General features: G+C 42.5%; 4 protein-coding genes across 4 annotated transcripts; 3 read left to right on the top strand and 1 right to left on the bottom strand.

Moving 5' to 3' along the window:
- Window positions 1-765: 765 nt before the first annotated feature.
- eif2a (eukaryotic translation initiation factor 2A) lies at window positions 766-5,962 on the top strand. Its single transcript, XM_083887291.1, has 16 exons — window positions 766-828; window positions 1,458-1,527; window positions 1,620-1,688; window positions 2,092-2,210; window positions 2,698-2,797; window positions 2,890-2,972; window positions 3,371-3,444; window positions 3,521-3,665; window positions 3,750-3,866; window positions 3,958-4,114; window positions 4,201-4,285; window positions 4,371-4,703; window positions 4,902-5,015; window positions 5,096-5,203; window positions 5,289-5,354; window positions 5,667-5,962. The coding sequence occupies exons 1-16, from the start codon at window positions 801-803 to the stop codon at window positions 5,730-5,732; spliced, it is 1,734 nt and encodes a 577-aa protein (XP_083743417.1). The 5' UTR covers window positions 766-800; the 3' UTR covers window positions 5,733-5,962.
- Window positions 5,963-8,105: 2,143 nt separating this feature from the next.
- Window positions 8,106-10,064, top strand: tsen34 (TSEN34 tRNA splicing endonuclease subunit; the record flags this gene model as incomplete). Its single annotated transcript, XM_083886984.1, has 4 exons — window positions 8,106-8,357; window positions 9,104-9,245; window positions 9,317-9,595; window positions 9,678-10,064. The coding sequence occupies 4 exons, from the start codon at window positions 8,106-8,108 to the stop codon at window positions 9,863-9,865; spliced, it is 861 nt and encodes a 286-aa protein (XP_083743110.1). The 3' UTR covers window positions 9,866-10,064.
- Window positions 10,065-10,547: 483 nt separating this feature from the next.
- Window positions 10,548-12,919, bottom strand: clrn1 (clarin 1; the record flags this gene model as incomplete). The annotated part of the gene is made up of 3 exons (XM_083886069.1): window positions 10,548-10,813; window positions 10,923-11,102; window positions 12,664-12,919. The coding sequence occupies 3 exons, from the start codon at window positions 12,917-12,919 to the stop codon at window positions 10,548-10,550; spliced, it is 702 nt and encodes a 233-aa protein (XP_083742195.1).
- masp1 (MBL associated serine protease 1) lies at window positions 12,918-24,090 on the top strand (the record flags this gene model as incomplete). Its single annotated transcript, XM_083886983.1, has 13 exons — window positions 12,918-12,985; window positions 14,989-15,211; window positions 16,164-16,341; window positions 16,494-16,625; window positions 17,139-17,335; window positions 19,582-19,729; window positions 19,826-19,944; window positions 20,392-20,470; window positions 21,912-22,046; window positions 22,227-22,301; window positions 22,411-22,658; window positions 22,729-22,917; window positions 23,656-24,090. 13 exons carry the CDS (start codon window positions 12,918-12,920, stop codon window positions 24,088-24,090), a joined length of 2,226 nt encoding a protein of 741 aa, XP_083743109.1.
- Between the last annotated feature and the right edge of the window lie 1,453 nt (window positions 24,091-25,543).

Genomic DNA, 25,543 nt, shown 5'->3' with positions numbered 1-25,543 from the left:
TCTACTTTACTGTTTTACAAAAACAAAACACACACATTATTATTTCTTGATTAAGATGTCAAATTATAGTTATTTACTTGCATTCCTAAATAGAAAGAATAGCTTTAGTGGTTGAATGTTATACTTGATTAATGTCTAACTTCTCAGAGAAGAAGCCCATTGAGCCGGCTCAAATTTGGGTGAAAAAAAAGTAAATACAGTGTGTTATTTACTAAATTAAAACATTTTTAAAACAAGTTTTTGAAAGATTTCTAAAGATATTTATGTTTTCTCCTTTTAAGATACAAGCATTGTATATTTCTCCTCTCTATGATGCGGAATGTGAAATTAATTAAACAGTGGTTGGTAGTGTTTTGTCAAAACCTATAATCTGTCGTTATACAACGTGGAATACAATAACACCGTAATATGTATCTTTAAAGTTTGACAGTACTGTGATTTTGTCCTCACGTTTATCCTAAAGCGTTTTATTCCCCTGCGTTTGCTTTTATTTTGAAAGCGGAAGTTGTCCTACTCTCCGTTGTTATTTAACAACTTAACGCAGCTCGAAAATGTATACATTTTTTTTTTTTAAAGATATCGTTTTTTATTAAAGAACAGACGTGGTGCGATTTCAAACATCACGTATGATGTCAAAAACGTTGTTTTGAAGATGTCCGTGTAGTTTTTGTTGTCGACGTGTTTTACGCGGAGAACAGTTGTATGCTGATGTGGCACTGACTGACCCGCCTCTCGCTGCCGTTACGTACTTCCGGGTCACGGCTCTTTCTTCTTCCGGCGCACGCACACATACAAACAACATGGTGCTTCCAGTCCCGCTGTTAGCAGGTGGGTGATTTTTACTTTTCTTTATTAAATACTCTTTGTGCGTTTTACAGTGAGATGAACCGGAACTCCTGCGGCCACAGGCTCTCACACTCAAACACTAGCCCGCGGCCCCCGAGCTGACCCGGCTGTGTTAGTTCAACACAGGCTAAACCAAAGTTGGCAGACATTGAGTCAGGCACATTTCGACTTTCATGCATGACACATTCGCTATGAATGTGTCAATAAATCGATAAAATCTTGTGACGTCACAGGTGTTCATGTGTAGAACATTTAATGGTCAAGTTTGACTATCTGGGACTATTACCATTACATATTTCTGTGACGTCCTTCTTACTAATCAAAACTACAGTTTCAGTTATCAGCAATTCAGTTTTTACCAGTGAGATTCAAACTACTTTTGCCCCATGCATGTGTGTGTGGGGTTTGTCATTATAGATGTCTACAGATTTAATAAGATGATGAACGAATTAATATCAGAAACATCATCAGCACAGATTGAATTATATATCTCAGTGACAGAGGAAGTGACCTCATCAATGTTCAGCCTCAGGTGACTGCGATGAGCTCATCGGTTTCTGTGTTAGCAGGTTGTTAAATAAAGCTCTTTCCACAAATATGAATTGTTTCAGTGCGCGGGTCACATGGTACGTCTTTGCTCCCTGGGCCTCCACAGTGTGAGCAGAACTCGGACATCTTCAGGTAAAAGACCACTCGAATCATCTTCATTGTCATCGTCGTCATCACCACCACACAGTGTCCTGAGTGTGTGTTTTTGTGTTCCCTCTGTTCAGGGGCGGGGCCAGCAAGTCTGTGACCTTCAGCAGAGATGGGACGCTGTTCGTCTGCTGTGACGGAAACAAGTAACTATCAGCATGAGCATTTGTGTTTCATCCGATTGTGCACAGGAGACAGATGAACACGAGACAGAGCTGACATTTAATTTTCCTGTTTGACAGTGAGAGTTGTTGTGAGGTGAGATTTAAAGTAGATTTTATGAAGTAAGCCCTAGATTAAGTGGCTAAAATCTGTTTTTCCCAGTGTCTTTTTTTGGCTGCCAGGTTTTCAGAGAGGGCAAAAAGTTGTATCTTCAGCTGGATCCTGGTTATGGTAGTGTGCACAGTGAAGTCAGGACAGACAATGTGTCAGTACCTCATACAACCATACTTACCAAACTGAACTATCCTTTAAAACCTCTTAATCACTTTTTATAAGTCTCTATGCTTTCCCGACCTCATATATCTGTCCTGTCTTTCTTTGTCTCAGAGTCTCCGTGGTAAAATCCTCAGATGGCTCCATCGTCTCATCCCTTGAACGGCCAAAGACGGCTCTGTTGGAGTTGTCTCCCATGAACAATGTCCTGGTCACCTGGCAACCATACACCAGTAAGACACACGGACAGTGACAGGAGTTGAGAGTTTACAGGACGAGTTTAAGAGCAGACCGACTCGTGTTCCACCAAGGTGAACTCGGTGCTTTTGCCGGTTCAACCTGGGAACCATTTAAGAATCTGCACACACCGAAACCGTGGGCAGCCATTAAGGTGCCTGCATTGCAATGGTCAGAGTTTTAATGGCTGACGAAGATGTGACCTGACTGAGACAGAGTATGCGTGTGTTTGTTTGTGAAAGACTGATGGAGCGAGACATTTTAATAAAACAAATATTGTGCATGTTTTGTTTTTATAGGCTATGCATGTTAGGAGTAATCACTGGAATGAATGCGCATGCAATTGAATGCATAATATTCATAATTTAAATGGTAAATTGCACAAAATTTGAATATGGTAGCCCTCCATATTACTCTATACCCGCTCTCGGTCTCAAAAAGGTTGGTGACCCCTGCTCTAATGTGTCTGTCTCTGTCTTGAAGAGACCAAGGACAATCCTCAGGGTGAAGCGAACCTCCAGCTGTGGCAGGTACAGAGCGGTCAGCTGATCAAAGCTTTGTATCAAAAGAAGGTCGAATCCTGGTCAGTGAGATTGTGTGAAAAGGCTGCAGCTCATGATAAATGTCACTCTGAGAAATGTATTCATGAAGTTTTATTTTTGTGTGTGTGTGCAGGTGTCCATGTTGGTCTGACGATGAATCGCTCTGTGTGCGAAGTGTCAACAACGAGCTGCACTTCTACGAGAACAACGATTTCAGTAAGAAATCACGCTGATTCATGTTTGCCTTGTGTTCGCTTTATTGGCCTCCAGTCGACTTGGTGCACAGACTAATTGACAGTCGCCGCATTCACATTAGCTGTGCCTGGAGCCACACGCATATATTTCTGCTCACATAGTTGTGGTTGGAGCAGAGACGCATCCTCATTGTGTCTCGAGTGTATTTAAACCATCAGGAAACGCATTTTAATGCCAGGACAGCATTAGACCCAATCCAATGATGTCACAGGAGACGCATCCATGATGCTTTTAATGCCGGGTGTGAACAGTCTACTACTTTGTTTACTTGTGATCGGCTCGCTAAGATCTGACGATGTGCTCGGCTGCGTCCACACTCGTCTCTCTCTGTTCAGACGTCCTTCTTTTTGTCATTTCAGACACCATCGCCAACAAGCTTCACATGCAGAAAGTCTCGGACTTTGCCTTGTCGCCTGGAGCTCAGCCCAGTAAGGTGAGGAATGCAGGAACATCAGTCTCACCTGTGTCCGTCTGTCCCCTCATGTCTCTGTCCTGTCTGTCCTGTCCAGGTAGCAGTCTATGTCCCGGGCAGTAAAGGAGCACCCTCCTTTGTCCGTCTGTACCAGTATCCTGCACTTGGTGGACCAACTGCAGCGCTTGCCAATAAGAGCTTCTTCAAGGCGGACAGAGTCGCAATGCAGTGGAACAAGAAAGGTGAGAGTCGGGGTCAAAGGTCAGACTTGGAGTGAGACATGACCTGACGCTAACTTGTCTTTGAACCTATGAACGCCGTCACAGCCTCGGCAGTTCTGGTCACAGCGAGTATAGAGGTGGACAAGACCGGAGCTTCGTATTATGGCGAACAGACGCTGCACTACCTCGGGGTGAATGGAGAGACTGCTCTGGTCCAGCTGGGTGAGTCCACTCACTGTGCTGATCATGTGACTTGACAACGGCATCGGGACGAGAGGCCTGACGATGAGTTGTCTTTGTTTCTCTGAAACAGCAAAGAACGGCCCCATCTATGACGTGGCGTGGAGTCCGAACTCTGCCGAGTTCTGCGTGGTGTACGGTTTCATGCCGGCCAAAGCCACCGTCTTCAACCTAAAGTGTGACCCTGTTTTTGACTTTGGAACGGGACCAAGAAATGCTGCCTACTACAAGTGAGAACCGTCATCCTGTCACACACACACACACACACACACACACACATTAACACCAGTGGGATGATTCTACTCCCTGTTTCCAGTCCTCGGGGTAATATTCTAGTCCTTGCTGGCTTTGGGAACCTGAGGGGTCAGATGGAGATCTGGGATGTGAAGAAGTACAAACAGGTAAGGAGGAGGAGGCTAAATGGTGACATTTGTCCTTTACATCTATTCTCCTCTAACCTAAATCCTCCACACTCTCTACTCTCAGTTGTCCAAACCTCAGGCTGCAGACTCCACCCACTTCTCTTGGTGTCCCGATGGCGAGCACGTCGTCACGGCGACGTGTTCTCCGCGGCTTCGTGTCAGCAACGGTTACAAGATCTGGCACTACACGGGCTCCGTGCTGCAGAAGTGGGATGTGGAGGGAAGCGCAGAGCTGTGGGAGGTTCGGTGGCAGCCTTTTCCTGACGGGACCTTCCCAGAGCGGCCCATCAAATACCAAGCGGTACCCAGTGAGCTGGGCACCACGCAGCCCCCTCCCACGCAGGCTTACCGCCCACCTGCAATGAGACACCTGCCGGCCACGCCCAGCACCAAACTGGTGAGGAAAGAAGTTAATGTGGAAATGAGCCTACTTCTCACTTGACGTATGATGTTGATAAACATTTCCCTGAAGACTTGAAGGTCTCAATTGCTAGTTTCAGCTGTTCCTTAGTCAAATATGTCTGGTATTTGGTTGCAGTTGATGTCTGCAGTCTGTCTCATTTGTAAATGTCTGCCTTACCCATCTGTTTTACAGCATGAAGAGGAGCCTCCTCAGAACTTGCGTCCAGGTGTTTCAGGGGAGAAGAATCTTTCTAAAGCAGCTCTTAAAAACCAGAAGAAACGAGAAGCCAAGAAAGCTGCGAAACAGGTCAGCTGACACTCAACTGCTGACACACCTGGTATATGATGGCCGTGTGTGTGTGTTGATCCCTCTGTTTGGTTCTGCAGGAATCAAAGCCGGAGCCTCCGTCTGAGCCCTCCCCTGTCACCAGCAGCCAATCGGAGCCGAGCAGCGGGGACCCGGAGCTGGACAAGAAGATAAAGAACTTAAAGAAGGTGACAAGAAGTCAGGTCGCATGACCCAGAGTCGGATTCCAATTCTGTGCTGTGATTGCTCATCGTCATGGTTTCTGTGTTTCAGAAAATCAAAGCCATCGAGGAGCTGAAGGAGCAGCAGGCATCTGGAAAGGAGCTGCAGAAAAACCAGGTAAGTGATATCATCGTGACATGTGGCCTCTGGTTATTTCCAGCACGAGTGGATCCCCTTCATTGAACTGTGATCAGTAGGAAACCAGAGGGCTAAGTTATGTAGCATGTTCTCTCTCTCGTTGTGCATTCCAATAAAGTGGGGGGGGGGGGGGATTTGATGTGTCATTGACTCCTTTTCAGCATTTCCAACAGCTTCTTCACATGGCAAAATCTGGCTTAAACCTCGACATACCATGCTAACCCATTAATCCCGCTTCGTTGCACAGCCCTCAGAAGTAATCAGGTCTGTGTCTGTGTGTGTTTTCTGCAGCTGGAGAAAGTCCAGAAAGAGGGTCAGCTTCTGAAGGAGTTGGAAGAGCTGCAGATTGGACAGTAGGGGGAGCTGCAGGATCTTCAAGCCTCTCCAAATCCCACAATTCTCAGAAAATTACAGGAATGCTTCTTCTTCTTTTTATAATACAGGGGCTAACGAACAGACTAACAATGTTCATGTCATTGTTCAGCCTCTGGAATCCTGGGTAATGGATGTGAAATGAAGAATGAATATCACATATTCTGTCAGATTAGGTTTACATCACGTTAAAGTAAATAAACAATTTAAATGAGTGTGTGTGTGTATCCATTTCCACCCAAAAACAAAGTGCCATACAACTTTTCAGGTTAGTTACGTATTGTTTTAAAAAAAAAAAGTGTACATTGTTGTGGTTTAATTAAACTATTAGTATACTTATTTAAATATATGTTCACATTATATTAAAAGGAGATTTAGCTTGTGTCCCTCTCATCCCCCACCATTCCATGAGAAATATTACAGCTGCTGTTGGGTCATGTAGATAAAAACAGACTGTGAGCCTGTGTTATAGTGAGTGAGAGTTCCACCACCTGAAATCATGCACTCTGACATGAGGAGTGAACACACAAATATACAGTGTATTCTAATTCTAAATATCCAGGAGATGGCACCACATTTGGCCCAACAACATAATCATGTACAATGGGAAAAACGCACAGCAAATAAAAGAACAAGAAACTAATGACAGTCATTTTAACATAAAAACTTAGATTAAATGCAGTAATATTTTGAATTAAAATCTGCACCGTCATATTCTAGGACTTCATGTTTATTAAAATATTTGTATATGTATTAATGATTAGAATAGTGACAGAGTTCTGGAAGTTTGATTGTTAAGTTATGAATATATTGCATAATTATAATTCATTGTAATGCTCACTAATTAAACGAATACTTTATTTTTCTCTGCATATGTTAAGTGTTAAATGATGATAATCAATGATTATCTTAATGATAATAATAAATAAAAAAATCACATTTTCCCCCTGTAGTAAAAAAAACCCAGCTTCTCCATCACGACCTGTCATTGGCTGATACGACTGTCAATCAAAAATGTCTGCGGTCCTATTGGCTCGTCATGTGGTGTGAAGGTTTTTGTGTGTATGCTCGTTTTTTTTGTCACGGGCGGTTGGAGTGGGGGGAGCTCTTCGCTTCACTCACTCAGACTGGTGCAATGTTCGTACTGTGATGGTGTAGATATCAAACTCTCGAAGCGACCGCGCGCAGACACACGCAGAGCTGAGTCGTGACGTGAGGACTTGCGTGGACTCGTGTGAACGTGGTTGAGTCGTCGTTTTTACTTGTATTTACTTTGTGTTGTTGGGTGAAATCGTCACACTAATCGGGTTCAAACTACGTCGGGATCCGTTTGCGACACTTTACAGTCGAAGAGCTCAAGAGGGAGCGGCACGTGCGTTGCTAGCAGGTAAAGTAACACTACCTTGTGTGTGTGTGTGTGTGTGTGTGTGTGTGTGTGTGTGTGTGTGTGTGTGTGTGTGTGTGTGTGTGTGTGTGTGTGTGTGTGTGTGTGTTCTTGTACTTGCGGCATACTGAGGACCAGTGAGGGTTTTTAACCAACTAAGTGAGGTAATTTTTACGGAGTGAGGACGTTTTGGCCGGTCCTCACTTTGTTTTCATTGAAATCACTTCCTTAGGTTGTAAACATGCTATACTCAATTTGTCAAAAAAAAAAATCGAATTTTGGACGACATAGTATAGTATGACGTTTTTGTCAAATTTTGGACCAAAAATGTTGGGTCAATTTTTTTTTTTTAATTTTGGGTCAATTTTTTTTTTAAATTTTGGGTCAATTTATTTAAAAAAAATTTGGATCAATTTTTTTTTTAATTTTGGATCAAATTTTTTTTTTACATTTTGGATCAGACTTTTTTTTGAAATTTTGGATCAAATCTTTTTTAAAATTTTGGGTACATTTTTTTTTACATTTTGGACGATATAGTATAGCAGGGACCAAAAAATAAAATAAAGAATAAAACAAAAAATAAATAAAAAAAGTTTTCCAGCCCTTTTTGCTCTGGGGCTCCACCTGCAGACATTTTATGGTACTGCCATTCATGAAGTAGATATTTGTAATTGTGCTGATTTATAAACTGGAAATGCTGGTCCTCACTTTGTCAGCAACCCAGTCCTCACTATGCAGCAAGTACAAGAATGTGTGTGTGTGTGTGTGTATGTGTGAAGCGGACACTTGTTCATGTTGATGAAACGTTGACGTCATGACGCATAAGCGTAAGTTGTGAACAAACAGAAATATGATGAGTACATGCCTACATGGGTGTATCAATATACTGTACATCAATCAAACCACATATGTAATGATAGATGATCAATGTTTGTGGCTTCTACTAGTCCGTGTCTGGTAACCAGGGTCTGGTGATGGAGGAGGAGGAGGAGAATTCCACGCCTGATGCTCTTGGTCTCAGTTTGTGTGACTCCGCCCCCCTGATGTGGAGGACGGAGGACCTGAAGCGGTTCCGGTCTCAGGGTCTGGTCGGTGCTCTGCTGGGGGCTCTGCCCAGGACGCCTCGGCAGAATGGACGAATGGGACGACCACTGGTGCTGCTGCCGGAGGAGGAGCGTCTGCTGACAGAGCGATGTGCTGCTGCTGCACTACCTGCTGCCAACCAGGTGAGCTAACCTGCTGCTAGACATGTGAGTTAACCTGCTGCTAAACATGCGAGTTAACCTGGTACTAACATTGTAAGTCAACCTGCAGCTAAACATTGACCGTGTCAGTCAACCTGCAGCTAATCATCAAACAGATTAGTTAACCTGTCACTAACCAGGTTAGTTAACCTGTCACTAACCAGGTTAGTTAACCTGCTGCTAATCGGGTAAGTCAACTTGAAGCTAACCAGGTCACTCAACCTGCTGTCAATTATCAACAAGATTAGTTAACCTGTCACTGACCAGGTTAGTTAACCTGTCACTGACCAGGTTAGTTAACCTGCTGCTAAACATCTGAGTTAACCTGGTACTAATCAGGTAAGTAAACTTGTAGCTAAACACAAGTCAGTCAACCTGCTGTTAACCAGGTCAGTTAACCTGCTGCTACTCATCAATCAGGTTAGTTATCTTGCTACTAACCTGATGAATTAACCTGCTGCTAAACATGCAAGGTAACCTGTTACTAACATTGTCAACTTGCAGCTAAACACTGACCATGTCGGTGAACCTGCTACTAATCATCAACCAGATTAGTTAACCTGCCACTAACCGGGTTAGTCAACCTGCTCCCAACCAAGAACCATATCAATGAACTCACCACTATGCATTAACCAGTTATTTAACCTTCCCTAAGCCTGGTGAGTTAACGTGTCACTAACTAGGTGAGTTAACCAGCAGTTAACCAGGTGAATTTGTTTTGTCTCCAGTGTGCTGTAGAAGGGGCGGAGCTTCATCAGCGTGTACAGCAGTACGAGGCCGAGCAGCAGCAGAGTTATGAGCAGCAGAGCGTTCTCGCTCTGGAGGACAGGAAGTCTGCGCTGCTTCGGGCGATGACCTCATCACGCACAGGTGAGAGCAGTGCCACGACGCCGTGTTGGCCGATACCACGACGCAACCTGTAATCTGATGTTCTGCTTCAGACCCTCAGACCTCAGACGAGGCCCTGCAGCGCCGCCTACAGGCCCTGGACTGCAGCTTTACTTTTCCTCGGTCTGCGCTTGCGGTCCAGCTGAGCACAGCGAGGGCGGGGCTATCTTACTGCCCTGAGGACCGGGCCTTCCTGCAGGCCAATTGGCCAATCAGGAAACAGGACAACCCGCGTTGTGAAGTGAGGTATCAGGTGTTCAGAGACCTGAGGGGGCGGGGCTTCTACCTGACATCAGCAGGAAAGTTTGGAGGAGACTTCCTTGTTTACCCAGGTAAACTAACAGGGCTTTTATTTTGTCCACGTTGACATCATTTGATGGTCCACTTCACCTCTCATTGGCGGTCTTTCCTCAGGTGATCCTCTTCGTTTCCATGCTCACTTCATCGCCGTCTGCCTGTCCCTGGACGAGTCTTTGTGTCTGCTGGATGTCCTCGCTGTGGCGCGTCTGGGCTCTAACGTGAAAAAGACGGTGCTGCTGTGCTCTGCAGCGGCGGACGGTACAGTGCTGTACACGTCGCTGCAGTGGAGTGGGATGGTGTGAAGACCCGGAGCTGGACTCCAGGGTCCTGACCTGTCCACCTATCTATCTCGCTTGTTCTCAATGGTTAATGGTCCAAACTGTAAGAGGAGACAAAAATGACTTGGACCTGGATTGCCTGCTGGACTGTCTGGAACATAGTCCTGCCTTAATCCACACTCTGGATACAGAGCCAGGATTTGCAGCACAGGATCGGAGTGGAAGACACAAGTGTGTCCAGTAGAGGGTACACTCCTCATGTTGTCCACCCCAGGACGGAAGAATGTCATGATTGGATGTCTCAAAATGTGTTTTACACTGATTCAAACAACATAAGCATCCCTTCATCGAAGTGTAGACTGTTATATTTAATATATGCATTATTCATTTCATTATTAAAAACACATCATGTTAATGGTAATGAGTGAAAACACAATAAACAAAGTCAAAGATGAAATTGACTGATTTATTTCATCCATACTGTATAATTATAATAATTGATAACATTTAAAAAAGAAAGGTTTGGTGTGGGTTCACTTCTTGGTTCTGATTCAAAGTTCCGGGTGTCTGGAGGTCAGGGGATCAGAGGGGGGTAGGGCTCTGGGGTTATGGATCAGAGGTGTGGGCCTCACAGTTTGGGCTCTAGGCAGTTTAGGTCCTACCTCGTTGCTGTGGCAACACGTTTTCGTGGTTCCACTGATCCACTTTAGTACAAGAGGTCGATGGCACCCCCGCTCAGCTCTGCCTCCTTGTTCTCCCTGAAGGGGAAGTGAATACCTGTCAGGCGGATCAGCAGGATGTTGAGTCCCTGGAGGAGGAAGATGAGGAGGAAGAGCCAGAAGCAGCGGTCGTAGCGCTCCGTGTGCGTCTGGAACGTGAAGTTGACCTCGTTGAAGTTGGCGATTTTCTCCGAGAGACGATGGAGCTTCACCTCGGACGAGAACAGGATCATCACCAGACAGCTGCATACACCTGTGGGGGCAGATGAAATACCATGGACGTGAGTGTTATCCTATCATATCCTGAGATTTTGTTGTTGTTACAGCCCCAGTGAACAGGTGTAATCGAGTGTTTCCCTCACAGCAGATGAAGCTCCACAAGTAAAGTCCCATGGGGCCTTGCAGCGTCTCGTAGGGGTGGCCGAAGGCGTTGAAGAAGAAGAAGCCTGTCGCCACGGAGGAGAAGACTATCACCGTCCCACAGAAGACGACAACGGTCACGTGGAGGCCGACGGGGAAACCCCCTGCAAGGTCTGGGAAAACTGAGAGGAAGAGACGAGGAAAGCACAGGTGAGAGGAAGCAGGAAATGCAGATTTTTAGCCACTTAAGAAAGGTCTCACCTCATAAAATCTACACAAGTTTAAGTCTACGATGTCATAAGAATATGTTTTATTGCTTTATCTCACAGTTAGACAGCTTTTTCCAACAGGAAACTGAAATAATTTCACAATGTCTTCACAGGGACAGAGTTCCTTTGTTCTCTTATTAGATCCAGTCAGGCAGAAACCTCATTAGTGAGGAGACCACAACAGACAGCAGACTCTCAGAGTCCTGGACCAAGATCTGGACCCTGGATGGGGTATTATTATTATTATTTATCACAAGTACTCAACAATTAGTTGATCAAAATAGATTTCCATTATCAAGATCATCAAGAATAATAAAAGTTGCCTTTTTAAAAATGTGGTCCACATACAGTCCTAGTGATTTTATTTGAGATGCCACAAGGGGGCGCCGGCATCCTTCCAGTCATTAGAGAACTCTAACTGATTTATTACTGTTTGTTTGTTATATAAATTATATGCAGTTGAATTTACAAGTGGAGCATTTCTTGTGTTGTTTTTGTAACGTTAGTATTTTATAACATTTTGTCACATTTTTTGGCATAAGTCATTTCACTATTGGACTTTTTACCAATTCGATATGCTGATATATCAGGAGCGCTTTTAGAACATCTGTAATGCTTTAAAGGCAATAAAAAACATTTTGTACCACCTATCAGTAAGATGAGTAATGTTTGTAACTTTATGGAAACATTACATTTTGTAACATTAGTTCATAATTGTACACATTTTTTTGAAAGCTTAAAGGTGCATTATGTAATAAATCTAAAGGAACTGGCCGTAAAATCCTCATAATGTGTCACAGAGACTCAGGAATAATGTTCATATAACAAACTGAACTCACCAACAATAACAGTACAGACAAAATATTTGCATTAAAAGGAATATTTTGCATACTGCAAATCATGTTTGTTTTGAAATCATGTTTTGGCATGTGGCACCACCTACCGCCGCCTATCAATCATTGCAGCCAGTAGAGTCTCAGCTGCAGAGCAATCACGGGTTGCCAGTTACGTCCGAAAACGAAACCTAAAAGACCTCGGTATTTTGAATTTGAATGTAGTAACTGTTTTTGGCCACATTCTTACATATGGCGCCTTTAATACTGATACAAATAAATGGACGGGGGACAGAAGGCTTTGTTACATTTCAACAAATAACTCTCAAAATAAGTACTGTAAAACATATTCTTATAATTATTGCAATAATTGTGACAGAAAATGTTTCTCTTGTCCCCCCATGCCTGATCTGGACCTGGACCTGGACCTGGATCAAGATCTCAGAGCTCAGATCTCATGATAAACATGGACATGATGGACATGTTCCAGCAGGATGAAGCTTCATTAACATTGATGATGTTTCTGTTGATCACTGATACATTTTTAAATGTTTCCACCTCTTTGACGATCAGTAGTTTTTCTAAGTAAAAGTACTGCAGTATTACTGAGTACTGTCACAGGAACAACTGTGGGAACTCACATGAGAAGCGGGACGCTCTCCCACCAAGCCCGCACTGCTTCACCCTCTGACCGTGGAACAGGCCGTAACTCAGCTCACCCACGAACTTGTCCAGTTCGGGTCCGGACGCGTTCACCAGCTCGGCCCCGGTCCGGCACAGCACGGTCCCCCTGACCCACAGCGGCAGCGCGCAGGCCACCGCGGCCGCGAGCGCGCAGCAGAAGCCGAGGAGGCCGCAGGTGGAGAAGAGGAGACGCTTCTGCAGGGACGGCATCATGGTGGCGGTGGAGGACCGAGGAACCGACGGAGGGACGGAGGCAGGAGCCGGGGAGCAGGAGGAGGAGTCGCCCCTTACCCTTTCCCCCCCACCACCTCCTGATTAAACGAGGGAAGCTCCGTTAAACCGGACCATTAAAGTCGTGCCCGCTCATTTGAACAGACAGGTCCGGTCACCATGGCAACCGGGGTCAAATTACAGAGGCGAAGGCAGCGGAAAGAGGCGTGACTGACCAGCAGGTCATTTAAATATCCAGTAATATACACGTTTGCTCCACTGTCAGGACACATTATTGACTTTCATTCATTTGCACAGCCCAAACAAGGCCTGACCCTGGTCTTAACTCAAACATTATTAAACTTCACCATTACCTCAGAAACAAGGTTGTGCCTCATCAGGACCAGGTTTTAGTCTCCTTGGGGACTCTAGATCCTGACACTAATAAGTATGTAACACATACACACGTACATGTATTCCAAGGGTTGGCAGGTGGCGCCTCCTGCTGGCTGTAAAGATCAAGATCGAGAAGCAGAGACCATCAACAAATTACAGTTACAATGCCAATATTTACATAAAAAATAATAATAATTTAATAAATTCAAAAAATATGAGAAGTATTTAAATGGAATAAAAAGAGGCGTGGAAGCTGTTGGGCTTCAAACCTGCAGAGTGGTTCAATTCCACTGAATGTGACAAGACTTTTTTTTTTACATTTAATTGCAGCCACAGTTTCAGATGTTCCTGTTGAAATGTCATGTTATGTTTTCATGTTCATGTTCATGTTTTCACGTTCAAATTTCATGTTTTCATGTTCATGTTGAAAACTGAAGGGTTGCGGTGTCAGTCGGCTGCAGTTTCAGATGTTCAAATTTCATGTTGATGTTTTCATGTTCAAATTTCATGTTGATGTTTCCATGTTCATATTTGATGTTGATGTTTTCATGTTCAAATTTCAATTCTTATGACTCATGACGGTTCTTTTTATTCCATTTTAATACTTCACATATTTTTCCGGGTCATGTGACCTAATGACTTGAAATGAGCACAACAGGACACACCTCTTTTTATTCCATTTTAATTCTCATATTTAAAAATATATTTTTTTTTTAATATTAATATTAGCATTTAAACGGTAATTTGTTGACGGTCCCTAAATGTGACCGCGGTAGTTAAGAGCGATGGGTCGGACATCGAACAAGCTGTGCTCGTGCAGCTAATTTCACCTCAGTGTTACAGAGCAGTGATGCGGTGAGTGAACAGAGAAGAGAGAGAGGAGCTTCAGTCTATTCTTGATCAATAATCGCGGAAGTGGGAGTTTGTTTTCTGAGAGGAAAACATGTTCAGGTGAAAGTTTATTGATTCTCGTTTCATTGGTGTTTTCCTCGTGTTATTACTCTGATTTTACTGCAGCTTTTTTTGAACATTATTCTCGATGTTTAACTGATTTTTAACTTATTTATTAACGTTGTTTTGAGTTTCATTATTGTTTCCTTTACTGACGATGTTCCGAAGTTTTTGATGTTTCATTATTGTACATTGTACGGAAGAGTATGAGGGTCACATGTAAAAACAACAACAACCCAGTTTTTTTAAAGAAAGTAAAATAAATTAAATGGCATGAATTGTGAGATTAAAGTCAGAAAGCGAATTATGAGAAAAATGTCATCATTCTGAGATTAAAGTCATCATTCTGAGAAAAAAAAGTAGAACTCTCAGATTTAAGTCATAATTCTGAGAAAACAAAATCTTGAATTCTGAGTTGTCAGAAAGTCATAATTCTTAGATTAAAGCCAGAAAGTCATAATTCTGAGAAGTCAGAAATTTGCGATTTAAATCAGATTTCTCAGATTAAAATCAGAAAGTCGTAATTTTGAGAAAAAAAAATCTGAGTTCTTCAGAATTCATGCTGATTTTTTTTTTTACTTTCTTTCAAATGTTTGTCTTACATGTGGCCCTCATAATCTTCCATAATATTGTGATATTCACTCATCACTGAGGTCACTCATATGTCAGCAGAGTGCGTGTCTCTCTGACAGTACTAACATCACACCATGTGTGCCTTCCTTCAGGTGTCTTCTCGTCTCGTTCCTCGCGGCGTTTGTGGTCAACGCTCAGATTCTGTCTCTGTCACAAATGCACGGACGCTTCCAGTCGCCCAACTTCCCAGAGCCGTATCCCAATGAGACGGAGCTGCGCTGGAATATCAGCGTTCCCCAAGGATTCCGCATCAGACTCTACTTCAGCCACTTTGACCTGGAGCCGTCCTACATGTGTGAGTACGACTTTGTCAAGGTGAGAGCCCAGGGCATCATGGGAAGGGTTTCATGTCTCTTTCGGTGTCCTAGTCGTAAATGATCGTCGGTTCGTATGAGTAGTATGAGTAAGTACTGTCAGTTTTAAGAGACCACAGATCCTGATAGACCACAGACGTCCTGAGAACAAACCGTAAGAGACCACTGACCCTCATGGATCGAGACCATTGACCCTCATGGATCAAGACCTCTCAAGACTCCAGAACTGAGACCCCAGACCCTCAGTGACCGTAGCCAGTTAATGTCTAAACAAACCACAATTCAAATCTTAGTCCTAAACTTAACCAGTTTCTCAGAAGTGAGGTTCTGCCTCGTTATTGGGTCTCTATGAGGACCACTGGTCCTGACAAGGTCAGTGTTTATGTCAGAAAGTAGTGTACAGACTGAAGAGGTAACAAATACACACATACAGAGTGTAGGGTGGGAGATTCTTTTTTTCAGCTTCATGTTAGGCTTAAAGCAAGATTGTGTGTAAAAGAGAGCGAGAGAGACCTGCTGGTCATTGACTCTCAGTGTAAACTGTGCTGAACAGCAGATAAGACCACAGCCTGATGGAGATAAAGCAGGGTCTGCTTTCGGGTGGAGCTATGCGGTGATTGATGATCGCTAATTACCACAGGGTGCAATCTAGCCTAATATATAGCGCATTATGAATAATTATTAAATCTCAAAGAACATATATGGACCCTTCGACTGAGCTTCATTCTAAAGTTTCTCAGTGTCACGGCGACGCAGTGGTGGTTAACTGTGAAACCCTGGTTCATCTGCAAACAGGAAGTGATGTCAGTGACTTCTGCGACTGTGATGTCACGCTGTTTAAGTCAGGGGTCTGTGCAGTGGCTCCTGCAAAAATACAAAGTGTGGTTCTCTGTTCTGGTTTATGAGCTGTAGGGTATTTCGGTGTTGCATCGTTGTGTTTTGTGCTAATGCAGGCGGAGGCGGACGGCGAGGTGCTGGCACTGTTCTGCGGCAAGGAGGAGACGGACACAGAGGCGGTGCCCGCTCAGCGGGTCATCTCCTCGCCCGGAAACTCGCTGAGCGTCATCTTCTCCTCCGACTTCTCCAACGAGCAGAGGCACGCGGGGTTCGTGGCCCACTACAGCGCAGAGGGTGAGGATTGCGACTGATTCATGTACACCTGTTTGTGCGGGATTTCTGAGCTCCAGGATCCACAGTCTCACACACACACACACAGCTGTGTTGTTTCCATGTGATCACCTGTGCAGGTGCTTTTCACCACTTCCCGTCTCTTTCGCTCTCAGATGTGGACGAGTGCAGCGACCGCAGTGACGAAGATCTGCTCTGCGATCACTACTGTCACAACTACATTGGGGGATATTATTGCTCCTGTCGCTACGGTTACCTGTTGCACACCGACAACCACACCTGCAGAGGTGAGTCCAAACAATTACATTACCCAGGAGCCTCAGTTTGCTGCTGCTGCTGCTTTCTTTGGTAGTGATGAATGTTTCAGCGGTTATTAGCGTGTTTTCTATCAGTGTGACCTGTTGACTGTGTGTCAGAGCTTATCCGACATAATGAGCTTAAACATGTGTTGACATGTGAACTGTTTAACAGCAGAATAGAATTCCAGCAGTTGATCCTGATCCACTACGTGTGTGTGTGTGTGTGTGTGTCTGTTCAGTGTCTGGAACCTAACCCCTGACTGACTGATAACAGCTACTGATTGGTGGTGAATGTTTACATATGTGGACGTATACGTACACACACACACTCACACACTCGTGTTTACGTGTGAAACCTTAGTGTTGAATATTGACACAAATCCGCCACAAACCTGGAGTGTAAAAGCAGTCATCATGAACACAAAAGTACAGATAATTACACCTGACTGCAAGAAGACCAACCAGAACATGAATTACACTCCTCTCTGTCTTTGTGTTCAGTGGAGTGTAGTGACGGTGTGTTCAGGGAACGCTCGGGTGTTCTCGGCAGTGTCGATTTCCCAGCTCCATATCCGAAAAGCTCAGACTGCTTATACCGTATTGAGGTGGAGCTTGGCTTCAAGCTCCGCCTCCAGTTTGACCCCAGCTTCGACATAGAGGACCACCCGGACGCCAGGTGTCCCTATGACTACATCAAGGTGGGAGAAACCCCCTCACACACACACACACACACACACACACACACACACACACACACACACACACACACACACACACACATTCTTGTACTTGCTGCATACTGAGGACTGGGTTGCTGACAAAGTGAGGACCAGCATTTCCACTTTATAAATCAACACAATTACAAATATCTACTTCATGAATGACATCTACAAAGAACTACTTGGTGCAGTACCATAAAATGTCTGCAGGTGGAGCCCCAGAGCAAAAAGGGCCAGAAAACTTTTTAGATTTTTTTAAAATCAACATATACTATGTTGAACCAAAATTTAAAAAAAAATTTGACCAAAACTTTTTGGTCCAAAATTTGACAAAAACGTCATACTATGTCGTCCAAAATTTGAAATAAAAAGTTGACCCAAAATTTTTGGTCCAAAATTTGACAAAAATGTCATATTACTATGTCGTCAAAAATTGTAAAAAAAAAATTGACCCAAAATTTTTGGTCAAAAAAAAATTTGAACCAAAATTTAAAAAAAAAATTTAACCAAAACTTTTTGTTCCAAAGTTTGACAAAAATGTCATACTTTACTATGTCGTCCAAAATTTGAAATAAAAATTTGACCCAAAATTTTTGGTCCAAAATTTGACAAAAACCTGATACTTATACTATGTATCAAACCAAAATTAAAAAAAAACTTTGACCAAAACTTTTTGGTCCAAAATTTGACAAAAACGTCATACTATACTATGTCGTCCAAAATTTGAAATAAAAAGTTGACCCAAATTTTTTGGTCCAAAATTTGACAAAAATGTCATACTACTATGTCGTCCAAAATTAAAAAAAAAAATGTTTGGTCAAAATTTTTACAAAAACGTCATATACTATGTTGAACCAAAATTTAAAAAAAAAATGTAACCAAAACTTTTTGTTCCAAAGTTTGACAAAAATGTCATACTTTACTATGTCGTCCAAAATTTGAAATAAAAATTTGACCCAAAATTTTTGGTCCAAAATTTGACAAAAACCTGATACTTATACTATGTATCAAACCAAAATTAAAAAAAAACTTTGACCAAAAATGTTTGGTCCAAAATTTGACAAAAATGTCATATATACTATGTCGTCCAAAATTTTGAATTTTTTTTTGACGGGAAATGAATTTTTGTTGTTGTTGAAAAATTGAGTATAGCATGTTATAGCAACCTAAGGAAGTGATTTCAGTGAAAACAAAGTGAGGAACGGCCAAAATGTCCTCACTCCTTAAAAATGACCTCATTTTGTTGGTTAAAACCCCTCACTGGTCCTCAGTATGCCGCAAGTACAAGAACACACACACACACACACACACACACACACACACACACACACACACACACACACACACACACACACACACACACACACACACACACACACACACACACACACACATTCTTGTACTTGCTGCATACTGAGGACCGGGTTGCTGACAAAGTGAGGACCAGCATTTCCACTTTATAAATCAACACAATTACAAATATCTACTTCATGAATGACATCTATATAGAACCAGTACCATAAAATGCCTGCAGGTGGAGCCCCAGAGCAAAAAGGGCTGGAAAACTTCTTCATTGTTTTTTTTTGGGGGTCCAAAATTTGACAAAAACATCATACTTATACTATGTCGTCCAAATTTTGAAAAAAAACTTTGACCCAAAATTTGACAACAACATCATACTATACTGTCGTTCAAAATTTGAAAAAAAATTGACCCAAAATTTGAAAAAAAAATTGACCCAAAATTTGAAAAAAAAAATGACCCACAAATTTTGGGTCCAAAATTTTGGGTCCAAAATTTGACCCAACATTTTTGGTCCAAAATTTGACCTCAAATTGTTGGTCCAAAATTTGACCCAAAATGTTTGGTCCAAATTATTGACAAATAGAGTATAGCATGTTATAGCAACCTAAGGAAGTGAATTTGAAAAAAATTTTTTACCCAAAATTTTGAAAAAAAAAATTGACCCAAAATTAAAAAAAAAAAATTGGACCCAAAATTTAAAAAACCTACAGAGGTAATTGCAACCTAAGGAAGTGATTTCAATGAAAACAAAGTGAGGACCGGCCAAAAGGTCCTCACTCCGTAAAAATGACCTAACTTTGTTGGTTAAAAACCCTCACTGGTCCTCAGTATGCCGCAAGTACAAGAACACCTCTACACACACACACACACACACACACACAATCTGCACTCCTTACCAACCATAGGTGTGTTTGTGTCAGATCACAGGGGGCAGCACTGAGTTTGGTCCATTCTGTGGCGATAAACCTCCAGGAGTCATTGAAACAGAGAGTAATGTCGCCACTGTCGTCTTCCACAGCGACAACTCGGGAGAAAACCTGGGCTGGAGGCTGACGTATACAGCCATAGGTTATACTCCTATATATACTGTTATATATACAGCCAGCTAGTTTTATTTATAATGTCTTTATATAATTGTACTGTTGCATTATTTTGTCCTAACAGGAAGTCAGTGTCCTGTACCTGAGATCCCGTCCAATGCCCTGATAAATCCCATCCAATCAGATTACTCCTTCAAAGACTACATTGTGTTCACGTGTGAGCCTGGACACAAACTGCTGAAGGTGAGACGATGTTCACTTCCTGACCTCCAGGTGGTGTTTTCCCTAACGAGCACTAGTGAGCGTCGTGACACTGAGCACCTGATGATTTTCCACTTCGTAACTGGTGTCAAATTCCCTACCAGACCACGTTCCCTGCATCTCCCTCACTCAGCTCTCAGCCCACTTTTTTGGCATTTTTCAAAATCAGGCATTCGGTGGAGTTAGCCTGAGAAGATCCTTTAGATATTCTCCAATGCAACATAGGTACATTTTGTAAATTATCTTCGCATTCTGTCATTGTGTCAGTCAAATCACAAATCTCCCTTTTGTCACCCCCTAGTGGTGAAGACAAGCAGAACACATTGTATGTGAAATCATCACGTTTGAGATGAGAACGTCCCCTGGTTGCTGCCCGTTCATTGTTTGTCCAACAACGGACACGTTAGAGACAGTGTCTCTTTCTTTCAGGACGGACAGAACCTAGACCATTTCCAGGTGGACTGTGGTTCTGATGGATCCTGGAGCAGCCGTCCTCCTCGGTGTCACAGTAAGTGTCTCCCCCAGTGTCTGTCCATCCGTCTTGCACCCACTGAAACTGTCTCTGTTCTTGTCTCTGTAGAAACAGGGAGGACGCGGAGGGGAAGACATGTGTCCTCTTGAGATTAGAGACAGGTCCCTGCTGAGGACACGCTCTGTTCGAGACGTCTCACAAACTATTTGTCATAAAAAAAAGTTTAAATGATCCCAGCACATGTCAGTTTTTTATTTTAATTTTAATAGAGTCTAGTCCATAAAGATTGTTTTAGATGCAGTCGTTGTAAGTTAGGAAGTATGGAACAATATTTGCATTAGGTGAATGTGGAACGAGGATATTTAGGTTTTCTTTGCTAACGTTGCTAACATTAAAGCAGGACTACGCAGGATTTGTACCCCAATTTAACAGCTTCGGTGTCATTATGATGCTTAAATGTCTTGTTGTGGGCCGTTTGGGGACCGTCTCCACTCCCCGTAAAAGCCTGCTAGCGGAAAACTAGCCTTGCAAGATCAGGAGGTCTCACACACGCACCCTAGCCTTGATACCTGCTATAAAAGGCAGAGAGCCGGCAAAAAAGAAGCAGATAAAACTGTTGTTGGAGGAAGCGAGGACGAGGAAACGACCGTCTGACCGAGCGAAGGACAACCCATGAGTAAACATCGGACTGGCTTTTTTAGAACGGCGAGAATTTAAAAACACAGAAGCATGCTAAACGGATGTCGTCATAGCTCCACGGTTTGCTCGCTTTTTTTTTTTACCACATTTAGAATGAAGTAGACGATAAATGGACGTACGTTTACGGCGGTGTCGTAAAAACATGTACTCCAAAACTGTAGGGGGAGCTCTGTAGAGAAAAAAGATGACCAGACTTGCTAAGTCCAGTTTAAATTAGCCATCGCTAACCTTTTGACCTTTTTGGTGTCATTCAACGCGTCTTAACATTAGCCCAGTAGCTGAGTCGCTCATTACACCGTCAACCTAAATGACTAAATGACGGCTGAACATCACTTGCTCTGATTGTTCTGAAATTTTAAAGTAAAGGAATACATTGGATGCAGGAACTCGCATATTTCTAGGTGGAGCAGATGTTCAGACATGTTTTATATGTACAGTATATGTCATGATCTCATATGTTTTTCACGTCATATGTACATTGATTTCACATTACATCTGTGTATGGGACTGTATATTGACTGGATAAAGTGTTAATCCCTTTTACTATGTGTGACTGTTATGATTTGTGGTAACATTGTTATGCTGCCCCCTTGTGGCAAGAGGATGAAGATAAAGAATTTACCTGGAATTTAAATGGAGGGCGTTATTAGTTCAATAGATATTTATCCTTTATACTAAACGTGAATAAGTTTCAAGTGCTGAGATGAAGAGTGAGACATTATAAACACCTCTCGTCTTCATCATTAGTCCTGAAAGCTCTTTGTCTCTGGTGTCGCAGCGGTGGATTGTGGGAGTCCAAAGGTGGTGGACATGGCTGACGCGGTGTTGGGTAACCATGACAACAGCACCCTGTTTGGATCAAATTTCACTTACGTCTGCAGAGAGGGAACGTTTGACCCGAGCAACCGCAACAGTAAGAATATCAGTACTTGTCATTAATGATATCACATGTCAGTTTATGACATGTGTCATAATCATTCTTTTGTGTCATTAAACCTGTGTGCGTGTGAATTTAGTCTTTGTGAGGACCCACAACATGTAAAAATGATGGAGAAAAGACAAAAACGTGTGTGTCTGTGCTTCTGTGTCATAGCGTCTTACACCTGTGGACAGAATGGAGAATGGACAAATTCAGAAGCTGGAGTTAAACTGCCAAATTGTCTTCTAGGTACCTGTCTTTGTCTGTATCTTTTGTCCTCCATGTTGGACATAATATTGACAAATAATTGAAAAATGACCTGTGGACACAGACTGCCCCTCTCCATGTGTCCCTCCAGCCTGTGGACATCCGTCCCGCACTCTCCCGGCTCAGGTGAAGCGTATTGTGGGTGGGCGCAGTGCAGAGCCAGGCCTCTTCCCCTGGCACGTGCTGCTCAGTGTGGAGGACCAGTCCCGGGTTCCAGAAGACCGCTGGTTCGGATCTGGGGCGCTGCTGTCCGAGTCCTGGGTCCTCACAGCCGCCCATGTCCTCAGGTCCCAGAGAAGGGACGCCAGTGTTGTCCCCGTGGCACCTGAGCACGTGAAGGTCAGAGAAGGAAAAATGGAATGGAAATGACGAACGTGCGATGGCGATGATGACGCTCTTCATCTCTTAGGTCTACCTCGGTCTCCTCGACACCCGAGACAAGCGTCACGCCGTGAGCCGCTCAGTGGACGAGGTCATCCTTCATCCAGACTTCCAACCCAACAACTACAACAACGACATCGCCCTCCTGAGGCTGAGCGAGGGGGTGGAGTTTAACAACGTCACCCGCCCAGTGTGTCTGCCGTCCCCCGACAACGTGGTGAGTCACAGACAGACAAAGGACGTACACGTAAACTAAAAGTTTGGGGTCACTTAGAAGTGTCCTGACTATATTTTTTATTTATGAATATAACATTAAATTAATGAGAAATACACTCTATACATTGTTAATGTGGTAAACGACTATTCTAGCTGCAAACGTGGTTTTTCATGGAATATGTACATAGGTGTATAGAGGCACATTTCCAGCAACCATCTCTCCAGTGTTCTAATGGTACATTGTGTTTGCTAATGACTATTGGATGATTAGAAAACCCTTGTGCAATGATGTTAGCGCAGCTGAAAACAGTTTTAATAAACAATGTTTATGTTTTGAAATCATGTTTCGCCACCTACCGCCGTCTACCAATCATTGCAGTCAGGAGAGTCTCAGCTGCCGAGCAACCACGGGTTGCCAGTCACGTCTGAGCTACAATGGCGGAGAAAACGAAACCTAAAAGACCTCGGTATTTTGAATTTGAGTGTAGTAACCGTTTTTGGCCACATTCTTACATATGGCGCCTTTAACAGAATCTCAACATTTTAAGAGCATAGGAGTTAAAAAAACTGATGGTGTTTTGGAAAATCAAGATAATTCAGAAAGCATCTGGGTGCTTTTAAAGGTTAAGATAAAATTGGGATTAAAAGTGAGCACAGACATATTTGGAATGTGTAAATAAAAGATGAATTTGACATTTTAGAAGAGAGGATGTTTTGATAATGCTCCTCCTTCTTTCAGCCTGACCGCTCCTCGCCCCATCCGAACTCCCTGGGAGTTGTTGCTGGTTGGGGAATCTCCAACCTCAATGCCTCCTCGTCCTCGCTGACCTCTAACCCCACCCTGATGGCTGACCCTGGAGTGACCTCTGACCTCCTGCAGTATGTGAAACTGCCGGTGGTTTCCCAGGACGAGTGTCGCGCCAGCTACGCCTTGCGCTCCAACAGCTACAACATCACAGACAACATGTTCTGCGCTGGGTTCTTCGAGGGGGGGCGGGACACCTGCCTGGGTGACAGCGGGGGGGCGTTTGTCATGGAGGACCAGGTCACCCGGAGGTGGGTGGTGTTCGGGCTGGTGTCCTGGGGCGGCCCAGAGGAGTGCGGGAGTCAGCGAGTGTACGGCGTCTACACTCGAGTGGCTAAATATGTAGAGTGGATACAGGAACACGTTTAAACTGCCCCCTGGTGGTGAGACAGATATGAGGACACATACATGGCGAGACAGACAACGCGTCCTCACATGTCCACACCTGATTTCTCTCTGACATTCTGTTTTTTGTAAACGGTGTCACACTGAAGCTGAAGAAATGAAGATGAGACACAGACAGTTTCAAAAAAATGGTCACATTTTGGACAACATTAGTATAGTATGACGTTTTTGTGAAATTTTGGACCAAATTTTTTTTTTCAAACATTTTGGACAACATAGTATAGTATGACATTTTTGTCAAATTTGGGCCAATTTTTTTTTCAATTTTTTTTTATTTTTTTTAATCATAGTTTGACGTTTTTGTGAAATTCTGGACCACATTTTTTTTTTCAAAAATTTTGGACAACATAGTATAGTATGACGTTTTTGTGAAATTTTGGACCAAATTTTTTTTCAAGCATTTTGGACAACATAGTATAGTATGACATTTTTGTCAAATTTGGGCCAATTTTTTTTTCAATTTTTTTTTATTTTTTTTTATCATAGTTTGACGTTTTTGTGAAATTCTGGACCACATTTTTTTTTCAAAAATTTTGGACAACATAGTATAGTATGACATTTTTGTCAAATTTGGGCCAATTTTTTTCCAATTTTTTTTATCATAGTTTGACATTTTTGTGAAATTTTGGACCACATTTCTTTTTTGGACAACATAGTATAGTATGACATTTTTGTCAAATTTTGGGCCAAAAACGTTTTTTTTTTTTTTTTTTTTTAATTGTCAATATTTGGATGACATGTTATATTATGACCTTTTAGTAAAATTTTGGACCAAACATTTTTTTTTTTTTTTAATTGTCAAATTTTGACAACGTAGTATGACGTTTTTGTTGAATTTTGGAGCAATTTTTTTTTCAAAAAATTGTCACATTTTGGACAACATAGTATGACATTTTGTCAAATTTCAGACCAAATGTTTTTTTCAAAAAAATTGTCAATTTTTGGACGCCATTTATCTTTATTAATCTCTGTTTATTATATATTATCTATTAATCATCAACACTCCAATGTGTATTTAAAATACTTGTTTTTTTTCGTATGTTACATTTATGCTGTTACTGCTTTTTGTTTTACACTCCTTTATTCATCAAAATAAACACATTTGCAAACTGACTGACAATCATGATAATATTTTACAGAATTTCAAAGTAAAAGAGTTTTTATTTTTTTTATTTAAGGTTTAATCCAGAATGTTTACATATCATATTTATTCAGGTTTGTTCATTAACATGTACCATGTCAAATAAAGTAACAAAAAAAACCCACATTATCACATCATGTTATCAAACATACATGTATTTACAGTCATTTGTATTAAACTCAACAGTCACTGATTACAATCAAAGTGTTTTTGGTTTGATCAGCTACAGAAAATGTGATTTAATGTTTAATGATTAATGAGCCATCACTTTTGTTC

The sequence above is a fragment of the Microchirus variegatus genome (genome assembly GCF_963457635.1).
Source record: "Microchirus variegatus genome assembly, chromosome: 3".
In the NCBI taxonomy this organism is placed as follows: domain Eukaryota; kingdom Metazoa; phylum Chordata; class Actinopteri; order Pleuronectiformes; family Soleidae; genus Microchirus; species Microchirus variegatus.
Note: the sequence above shows the minus strand (reverse complement) of the source record. Positions and strands in the feature narration are given on the sequence as shown.

What these genes read in the sequence shown, in the direction of transcription:
- eif2a (XM_083887291.1), top strand. Translation starts at nt 801, where the DNA reads ATGGTGCTTCCAGTCCCGCTGTTAGCAG. An exon ending in TCCAGTCCCGCTGTTAGCAG is followed by an intron (nt 829 to 1,457) that starts GTGGGTGATTTT and finishes GAATTGTTTCAG; the next exon opens with TGCGCGGGTCACATGGTACG. An exon ending in CCACGCCCAGCACCAAACTG is followed by an intron (nt 4,704 to 4,901) that starts GTGAGGAAAGAA and finishes TCTGTTTTACAG; the next exon opens with CATGAAGAGGAGCCTCCTCA.